Source organism: Propithecus coquereli, unplaced genomic scaffold, assembly GCF_000956105.1.
Source record: "Propithecus coquereli isolate 6110/MARCELLA unplaced genomic scaffold, Pcoq_1.0 Scaffold341, whole genome shotgun sequence".
Lineage (NCBI taxonomy): Eukaryota > Metazoa > Chordata > Mammalia > Primates > Indriidae > Propithecus > Propithecus coquereli.
The window spans coordinates 2,829,920-2,840,500 of record NW_012149075.1 but is presented as its reverse complement, the minus strand read 5'-3'; the positions used below and the strand labels follow the sequence as shown (position 1 = coordinate 2,840,500).

The following is a 10,581-nucleotide window of genomic DNA, read 5'->3' as shown; positions in this document are numbered from 1 at the left end:
AAAAAAAAAAAAAAAACAAAAACAGTGAAACCGAGACACTATTTCAAAGTCTGGGCCCTTCCAGCCTTCCAAATACAAGAGCTCTGAAAGTTGTATATACCAATTGGAAGAACAAGACAAAAATATGAATGGAGCCATGACATTGCATAAAACAAACTTTATGTAACTGAAGGATCCTTCCTGGGACTAATTAATTGCCTTTACAAAAGAAAAAGAAAAAAGAAAAAAACAAAAACAGAACAGAATAGAATGAAACTCCAGTGTTCCAAATCAACTTGTTATACATCAATATAGACCCACAGTGTCCTGGCGAACAACATGCTTTCATTTTGTCTCATCCTAGAGCTTGAATCCTGATTCGTTTCAGCAGAGACTCCACAGGCAACAGGAAAGATTGTGGCATTAAAATATTCATTTATACTTTTGTGGTAATTCAACAGTGGTCTTATTTCTGGGCAAGCTTACAAACCATACAAGGTTGAAAGCATAACTTAAATGGGTTCTAAGACTCAAAGGAGAAAAAGCAAAGAAAAAGAAAAAAAGGAAAAAAAAAACCCTCTGGGAATAGCCAGGGGCATTTAAAGGAACTATAAGAATGCCAACAATATTTAAACCCCCTTTTTTAAAAAGGGAATTTTTTTTGGCTTAAAATATTTCACTCCAAATGAATTTATGTCAGCTGTCAATGAAAGAATGTCACTAATACACTGTGGACACCTTTTGCAATGTAAATCCATGCCCTTTTTTTTTTTACATGGTGAACTTCAACCTAGCAATTATTACAACAAATGTTATAGTCTAAAGCTCAAACACATTTTAGCAATTTTGAAATTGAATTGCGTACAAACCAAATAAAATTTACATCATAACAAACATTTCCACCTAAGACTGTGGGGACACTTGAGCCTTCCGCATTGATCTCAGGGCCTTTTCACGCAGGTGCTTTTCTAAGTCATCAAGGTTGTCTTCAGCTTCACTTTCAGTCTCCTAAAAAACCAGAATAGTCATATCATTGAGTCTTGGGACACTAGTGGGAGATACTGAATAAAGAACAGAATCAAATTGTGGTGATGGCAGCACAACTCTAAATATACTGAAACCTACCAAATTTTACACTTTTTATGGGTGTTTTATCTCAGAGAATTCTTTTATTAAAGGGCCACGGTCTCACTCTATCACCCAGGCTGGAGTGCAGTGGCACAATCATAGCTCACTATAACCCCAAACTCCAGGATTGCTTGGGCTCAAGCAATCCTGCCCACCTCACCTGGCCGCAGAGTTAAGCTTTTTAGCAGCCATTTGTGTTCTTATTCTTGGCCCTGGCAAACTACTGTTCTTGGCATGTCAGAACAGAGCGGAATAGGGCTAACCACTGAGTAGCCAATTATTAGAAAAATGATTTAGCTGCTTCTCAAAATCAAATGATTACGCTATCTGCACACACACTGCAAGACAGCTATCCACAGTGTCCGTAAATACCTTCTTAGGCTCCGGCGCTGCCTCTGGTTCTTCTGGTGCTGATGTGGTTGTGGCAGCAGCAATGGCCGCAGGGGTCACAGCGGCTGCAGCAGCTGCAGCCATAGCCTTTTCCTTCTTGTGTTTTTTGTGCTTCTTGTGCTTTTTATCCTTTTTGTGTTTCTTGTCCTTCTTTTTCTTCTTTTTCTTTCCACCTCCTTCTTGATCTGAATTCTAAAAATCCAGAAAAATAACAGCAATATAATCAATCTGACTAAAATTCTGTCCAACTCAACATTTTATTTCCTCAAGGGAATATCCAAATGGACAAATCTCAAGATTTCAAAGGCTTCAGAGGGTGGGGGGAGGAAAAGGCCCAAGGCCACTCACCACCAAGAAAAGGATTCCTACAGATGGGAACCACACTGAAAGCAAAGAAATTTTTCACACATTCTAAGAATAGGAAAGGGCCTTGAAGGTAATTGAATCTTACAATTTCCCACAAATAACTTCACATTAAGCCAGGTCTCCCAACCACAAGATGGGAGTCAGGTACCCAGGACTGGACTAAGTCAGGGGCTACCTCCAGATGAGCTGAATTCCAGCTTCTGAATTCATTAACTATTCGACCTCGGACAAACTGGTTAAACTTTTCCAGAGCCCCTTTTACCTAAAATGGGTTTAATAATCCCTAGCTGATAAAGCTCTTGTAAAGATTAAATGGGAATATATGTAAATCACTTTTAACACTTGCCTAACATGGGGTAGGCTTTTAATAAATGGCACCAGCTATTAGTCTAAACACATGTCTGTATGAATGCCACGTCTTCGGCAATCATCTGAGCTCTCCTATCTTTACAGTGGGGTGATTTGTTCCTCTTCATTGCATATATACCAAATTTATGCAAAAGGCAGGCTCTGCTGTAACTGAATTTGGTCTGTAATTTTTGAATTTCACATTTCTAAGCAACTACTTAATATTTCTCACAATCCTTTGTTAGCCTGCCCAACAATTCAGTCAACCACATTAAGATGACATTTAACCACTGATTTTACATAATATAGAAATCTGTCTAAGATCAGATTTCTGTATTACAAAGGATAAAAAATAGTTTAAACTCCAATATTTAATACCCCAATGATACTTTCTCTGCTTTAAAGTGACCATATGCAAACTTTTAAAGGACGTCCAAAACAAGGCAGACACATACTCTTGCCGGTGATGGGCTTGGTGCTGGGCTTTTAGCCTTTTTGACTGGTACAGCTGGTGACCAGTTGGTAGAGGGTGACTGAGACTGGACAGGGGATGGAGGTGCTGGGGGCTTTTTAGCTGCTGGCTCAGGAGATCCGGAGACAGATCGGGAGGATGAGATCCTCCTTACAGACTGTGGGCTTGGTGAGGCAGCCCTAGATAAAGGAAAAAAAAGAATATTTAGCATTGATAACAGACATCTCTTCATAAGAGAAAATAACCAACCACATTAAGCAACCAGGTCACAAACTTCAAACATTTTATAGCACTTAGTTTGCTGGTTGAGTCTACTAACATGTATCAAATTCACACCACCTAAGTCTCTTAGAGGGTAGCTAAAGCCCCATAATCCTCTTATCACTTCTGTTATTGATGTTTTCTGTATGAAATTAATAATGCCAGTTTCTTACATTACGCACACAAGAATTATTTTTTGTATCACCTGAATTTCATTTTCAAAGCACAGCCCTCAAAATATCTGATACTACTAAGAACCAAATAAAAGCCTATAGCATGTAATTTATGTCATAAGAAACTACCCTGAAAATGGAACAGGATTTGTGAATAGCAGTTTGCCTTAAAAATGTGTATTCACAACTTATTCCTTTCTGTAATTTCTCAGTAAAGGAGAAAAAAGAACAGCATCCAAATACAAAGAGCTATGCAAGTAAGTATTCCTAACCAAAAAGCATAAAATATTTTTACTTTTTTGTCTTTTTAGGTTCCGGAGTCCTGGAGACTCTCCTAATGGGCCTAGTACTTGGAGATGGGGACTGCCTTCTTTGGGGTGATGACGATGCTCCTCTTCGAACTGGTGGAGGACTTGAGGAGGTCTGAGGAGCTCGAGGCCGTGGTGAGGGCGAATGCCGTTTGTTTGGTTGTGGTGACCGGGCCTCCCGGGTAGAGCGGCTGGGGGAAGATCCTTTCCTATGCTTTGATGATAATGAAGGCGATCGTCTCTTGGCGACTGGGGAGCTTCTTTGTTTGGGAGGTGGAGAGTGGGAGACCCGACGCTTTGGTGGTGGAGATGGTGATGCCCTTCGTTTAGGAGGGGGAGGGGGAGAAGCTGTTCTTCTCTTTGGAGGTGGAGAGGGAGAGTATCTCCTCTGTATTGGAGGAGAGTATCTTCTTGGAGAAGGTGTGCGCCGACGTGGGGGAGGAGAAGGAGTCCTGGAAAAACACACGTCATTAAGCTGAAAGGCCCAACAGAGTAAGGAAATAGTTTGCAAAGAAGAGTAACCGGTAGTCATGGCTATACTGTAGTTACCACTAGGCAAAGGGAGTATATTTATAAGTAGACATATTTTTATTCTCATATAATGTGAAATAATCACTTAGTAAAACTCTTTATCTTAGATGACTACAAAATAAGACATTCTGATTAATAAAGGAATTTGTAATTTTCAGAAAATTTAAATTTGTCAAGTCATTTGAAATAATCTATATGAAATCAATTTACTGTTTTTTTCTTTTTTTTTTGAAAAGAAAACCTTACATTGCTTTGAGGTAACTGTGAACATCAGTTATCATTATACAATAACTAGGTAACTACATTAGCAGGACTCTACTGACCATGGTCAACTTACTCAGGTAGTCTGTGCTTTAAAGAGCTCTCCTATGTGGTGTCCTCTCTGAACTGGCGTTTGGACTCTGTATTAATAATTAGAGTTCACTGCACAAGCTTTAAAGATAACTCCACCTCCCCTCAAAGAAACTGTTCCATTTTCTGTCTCAAAAGATCCCTCTTCAATGGAAGTCTACTGCTGAGCAGAACACATCTCCATGAAAGCCCAACCTGGTCTTCCTCTTAATGCTAATTCCTATACAATCTTAACTTGCCTCTTAGGAATCAGACTTGAACATAACACTCAGGCTGAAATGTCTAATTTGTTCTTGGATCTTTCAGACTTTGAGCTCAAAATAAATAAATTCCTGCCCAGAATCACCTTTGTAACAGGTAATTTTTAGGGTAACATGGTAGAGTGCAGTTTCATCATTGCGCTTTGGTAATTATTTAGTTAACTCTGAACCTCCATTTCCTCACCTGGAAAATGAGAACAATACCACCTACCAAGCAAGGTCACCTTGAGGACTAGCGGTAAAGAATATAAAACACCTAGCACTTTGTCTGGCACATAACAGGCATTCAAGAGTGGTAGCCTGGCTGGTCCGATGGTAGTGGGTTATCAGAACTTATTAACATTAGTGTCACTAAAGTTGGTATTCAACCCCCTACTGCTAACTTTAACTGGCTTTAAAAAAAAAGAGTGGTATCCAGCCATTATACTGCTTGGCAACATATTTGAGTAATGCCATTAAAACATTCCCCCCCAGCCGTAATTTTTATTTTAAAATTCAAACTATAAAATTACCCTCAGTACTAACTCAGTATCAACTAAAATACCAATACCACCCCAGTTTTCTACTAATAAACACCGTTTTTCTTAGATTCCAGGACCTTACATCTCCTTAGTTCCCACAAATCTGTGACTGTTTCTCAGTTTTTGTCTTTCATGACTGACATTTCTGAGAGAGTACTGGTCACTTAGTTTGTAGAATGACCTTCAATTTGGTTTATCTGATATTTCCTAATAATTAAACTGAGGTTCTGCACAACTGGCAAGCATACTACAGAGGTATGCAGGAAGTACACGACGTTACTATGTGCATTATTGGGGATGCTAACTTTGATTACTTAATCAAAGGAGGTATCTGCCAAGATTCTCTAATGTAAAGTTATTTCTCTCTGTAATCACTAACTAGACTCACACCACCTTTTAATATATTTAACACCATTACTGCATACTATAAAATCCACCCATTTGAAGTATACAATGGTTTTAGTATATTCATATAGTTGTACAACCATTGCCACCCTCCATTCCCACCCTACTCCAGGCACCACAAATCTATTTTCAATCTCTATAAATTTGTGTGTTCTGGACTTTTCATATAAATGAAATCATATATGTGGTCTTTTATGACTGGTCAAACAATGCTACTTTAATAAGATATAATAATGACAAAGATTCAAAGTTGTTCCAATTAGCTCCAACTAGCATATTTGACAAAGTACCTTCGTCGTGGTGGTGGTGTAGGAGACCTGCGCCTTCGAGGAGGAGGAGGAGCAGGGGAAGGTGAACGTCGCCTTCTAGTGGGTGGTGGGGAAGGACTTCTCCTCCGTCTACCACTAAACCAAAGAGGAATGAGAGTTACTTTTGATTCAGTGGCACTTATAATTAAGTGACCTGAAAGACACAGTTTCAATAAGGGCAGTATTTTTCAAACTGTAGGTCTCAAGACCCATTCATTTTGAATCTGGATGGGAGCCAACATTTCAAAAAAGTAATATAATCAAAGTGGTTTACTTGTAAATATTGCTTAGTGAAATTTTTGTTTCAGTACATATAAGCATATACTATGGGTTATGACATAAACCATTTCTAACATGACACAGGGTGAAAAAAGTTTGAAAACACCACTGAGATCACTGCTTTTTAACTGGGATGCACATCAGAATCACCTGGGAAGCTTATCTGAGATTTATGTCCACCAGGTCTGGGCAAAGGTCCAGCCAGGTGTTTTCTGAAAGATTCTACAGGTGATTCTCATTAGTTGTTAAGAATCAACTACATTAGAGCCTCTAATACAGAAATTTAAAACGTAAATAGTCCAGTGGCTTAAGACCCAAATCTGGTGTCACTGCTCCAAGCTTTCAATTTTTTGATGTATCTCCACTATTCAAAAGTTGCATACTGTTACCAAAATACACTATCTCAAGACAAATGATCAAAGTTGTTTGAGCACTATTTGGAACAATGCGGTTAAAATATAGCTGAGAACTATGTAAACCTTAATTCTGCACCCTGTAAACATTTAATCAACACAAAAAGCACACCTTAAAGATATTATGTCAACTGGACTAATAGCAGCCTCACAACAGAAATACTAAAATATACAACAAACCGGTTTGCCACCTTTGGCTAAACTTACATATGCAAAATAGTCAAATAATCGGTTCTTAATTTCTTGCCTAGGACAGGACTGATGCAACCTGGAATTATTTTCCAAAGTTTACTAGGTCTTGGTTCTCCTTTGAAAGTAAGAAAAGCTTGTTAACTGAACAGACAAAATCCTGAAATTCACTACTAAATTTAATTTTCAATTTAAGTTTGCTTATGCTTTGTGGGTAACTAAGACTTCACTTTGAACACTTTACATATAAAATGTTTGAAACCAGGCTATTATTTCCGCTTTAAAGACATGATACTGAAGCACAGTTCCAGATTAATTCTTCCTCCAGCTCTAAATCCTAGACACCTGATGGCAATTTCTAACAGCATTAAACTTGACGCTACTAGTGCAACTTAAAATACTTTTTTAATGAGGAGAAACAAAATCAAACCATGGAGCAGGGCAATAAACATTAGTGTTGATTTCACTGCTGTGAGAAGAGAGATCTCTTTCCACAATAGAAAGTAGTTCCATAACGGGGGTGGGGGTGGTAAACCAAAGAGAAGAAACTGTATCAATAACCTAATGCTGTAAAGCAATTATTTAGCTGCTGTGCTAGCATCGCAGAAGCCAGAGGTGATTATAGCTGAGAAAGGAATACTTTAGCATGCAAACTTATCTTTTTTAGGTTTTTTTGTTTTTTATTGTCAAACAGTTTCCTCCACTTTGCTCCACCACAAACACTAATCATTGGTCCCAAAGGGCCTTTTCAAGAAAACACTCATTTATTAATGAGATTACCTAAAACAACACAGCTTCAAAAACTGAGGTATGAAGAGTACAGTGGGATAGTTTCAGCAAGGATACTTAGAAATTTAGTGGCAGTTAAGGCCTTCAAAAGTGGAAAACTGGTTAAGGCGAGAGTAGTTTAATGTCAAGAGTACAGGTCTAAGACCTTACTTTGTCACTTTGCCACCCCATGAAACTCTACTGCACCTTGGCCTGTGTTATACTTTTACAGTCATGTAGATAACTAATGATCAAAAAGTTTCAATGAAGATACGTAACCCAACTTTCTATTACTGGAAAGACTGAACAGGACCAATGCCTTATATTTACTTTTAATATTTTAAAAGTTTCTCCCTGGTTTTTCTTGCTTTCTCTAAAGTCACCACAAAGTCCCTCCCCATTAAATCTAAGGAGGCATTATTCTATTTCTTGGAAAGTATCCAGATACAGTTGAAACTGTGCCCCTCGATGTAAGCTGGCACAAATTATCACCAAAGAGCAGTAACCAGATAATAAAAATCTAAGTTCAAATGAGGCTCTAAAATGAACATCTCATGTACAAATATACCTATTATTAATTTGATGTGTAAAGAAAAAAAACAATCAAACCAAAACAACTCAGGAACTTTACAGCCACTGTTTATCTAAGAATAGGACATGGTCACCTAAACAGGAAATTAAGTCACCAAAAATTTTGACATGTAACCCTAATTTACATAGTGTCTAACCAACCTTTTAGTCACTGGCGATTGCCATCGCTTTCCCATCTGCATCCTGAGAGCAGTGGAGAAAAACAAACGTCAAGAATTCCATTCACTAAATTATTTACTTTGATGGAGTTAAATACCACTAACAGGGGTATTTTTAAGTGTTCAAAGATGTTCAGGAGTTAATGCGACGATTTAATTGTTTGGTTTATTCTTCTAGTTATGTACACATGACATGGTAGTTCACAATTTACCCAGTTCTCATTAAATAATTCATAACCACTACGCCAAACAAAACAAAACCCCACACACATACACAAAAAATAACCAAAACAAACAAAACTTTCCTAAAAACCAAACAAAATTTAACCATCTTCTCAAAGTCCTTAAAATGAAGGAGTCAACCAAATTGCAAAATAATCCCATAGCCCATCCTTTATGAAGTTTCATCACAACTATAGAACATCAGCGAAGATCACTGAAGAAAAGACATTACCGAGGGGAAGTCTCTTTTTGGCGCTTTCGTGGTGATGGAGAGGCACTCCGGGAAGGGGAATGTCTCCGCCGCCTGCCTACCTCACCGTTCTTCACGTGGGATCTCTTGGGTCGTTCATCCTCTGAGGAGGAGGAGGAACCAGAGTCTATAATTACACAATAAAGAAAAAATTATATTACATTGGTGCGTGAGTCTGTCCAAGTTTTCTGAATCTAACTGGATGTGGTGTTCACTATATGTATGCAAGCATGTATATAGGCCATCGGTTCTGAACAGAGTCAATACCAGTATGTTCAATGACTTCAAAGCCAAGCATAAATATTACACAAATAAGATATATAAATCATTTCCACAGTATAATCCAACCAAAATGACAGAAGTCTAATAATTTTCCAAATAACCTAAGTAAGGCTTAAAAAACATGGCAAGCAATTACTTGATTCTTATTCCTCTAAACTTTTAATGCTATTGTGGGATGGTGTGCTTTCCATTTCAGAAACATAAACCAAAGATAGTGCCCAGACTCAGTCACAGATACCAAATAAGCTACACAGTAACTGGTTTAAAAATCAGATCACAATGCATACACTCTTTAATCCAACAACTCCAATTATCATTTTACAGATATATTTGTATAAGTACACAAGAAAACTAGAAGAAATAACCCAAATGTCTACCAAATAAGTGACTGGCTCAATGTTGCAACTAGCAATAATATGGGGTAGATTTGTAAGAACAGGGAAAGATGTTCTAGATATACTATGAAGTTAAGGGAGGTAACATAATCTACAGTTTCGGCTTCTGTGGGTTTTTATTTTTGACCTCTTTTAACCACAGATGCTATTATATGCACAGAAAATTTCTCAATAAAAGCTTTGGGGGGGAGGGGTTAAAATGGGAGTGTTGGGAAAATAATTATACTTTACCAACTTAATACCCCTGTTATCTGTTCTATTATTGTACTCACTCTAAGGATCTATTACTTTTATAACAATTTAATAGAAAATTAAGTTTTAAGAAAGGACTTAAACCTTGCCCCCTCCAACAGATTTTTATGTAGGCACAAATGTATTATTCCTCTTAAGTATACTCATTACACACTGATGAATATTTGTATCCTAAGTATTTTTTTTTAAATTAGGAAATATAGGTAAAAAAAAAACATCATCAGTGTCCATACCAGATGAAGACTGCTGGTTCTGTCGTCTGTATTGGCGTCTCTGCTGCACAGAATCTGCTGCAGCCATTTTGCCACCTTTATCTTCTTCTGAAAGATGGATGCATTTAGAAAGTGTTTCTTTAGTTATACATACAGAAAATTTGACAGTTGAATAGGAAAATAGCCTTTCAACCTTCATCTGGTTGGATCAAGCGATATAACTATTTTTTTTTTTTAACAAAGTTTATAATGCCAATCTAAATGTTGACTTAGACTATCTTCATCAAATATAATCAAAATAAACTTATTTAGGCACTTATTACAGGTCAGGCTGGGTGGCAAGCATCTTATAAGCATTACTTCAGTTAACTGTCAAAAACCTACATTATCCCTATTTCAGAGATAGAAGAAAAGGCTCAGATAGATTAAATAACTAAAACAAACCAAAAGCAGTTAAATGTTGGAGTTCGGAATTCCAACCAGGTTTGTCTGACTTCAGAGTCTTAGTTCTTACTAAGCCATAGCCTATATAATTAATCTTCAAGCAGAAGGGATGACGAAATGTGTAAAAAATCAAAATCACCTTTTAAAAAAAAAAAAAAAATCAAAACTTACCCGATTCGGATAACTCTACTTTTCTAGGCTTCGGTGCTGGTGAAGGGGACTCTCTTTTCTCAGTACCTTTATGTTTTGTCACTAAAAAAAGATCGGGGGGAGGGGGGTGAAATCACACACACACATATAAATAAAAGTGGTACACAGTAAGATG

The 10,581-nt window shown here is 37.5% G+C and overlaps 1 protein-coding gene across 9 annotated transcripts in view; it reads right to left on the bottom strand.

Moving 5' to 3' along the window:
• Positions 1–157: 157 nt before the first annotated feature.
• SRRM1 (serine/arginine repetitive matrix 1) overlaps positions 158–10,581 on the bottom strand; it is a 28,569-nt gene continuing 18,145 nt past the window's right edge. For 7 of the 9 annotated variants that reach the window (XM_012650917.1, XM_012650918.1, XM_012650922.1 and 4 more), the window contains 9 exons: positions 10,428–10,508; positions 9,834–9,920; positions 8,654–8,798; positions 8,183–8,224; positions 5,784–5,897; positions 3,413–3,877; positions 2,667–2,862; positions 1,480–1,689; positions 158–987 (listed from right to left, as the gene is read on the bottom strand). In XM_012650917.1, the coding sequence (XP_012506371.1) occupies positions 883–987; positions 1,480–1,689; positions 2,667–2,862; positions 3,413–3,877; positions 5,784–5,897; positions 8,183–8,224; positions 8,654–8,798; positions 9,834–9,920; positions 10,428–10,508 (1,445 nt within the window). In that variant the 3' untranslated portion in view covers positions 158–882. The remainder of the gene's footprint in view (positions 988–1,479; positions 1,690–2,666; positions 2,863–3,412; positions 3,878–5,783; positions 5,898–8,182; positions 8,225–8,653; positions 8,799–9,833; positions 9,921–10,427; positions 10,509–10,581) is intronic. The other 2 variants (XM_012650919.1, XM_012650920.1) reach the window with 1 other exon arrangement.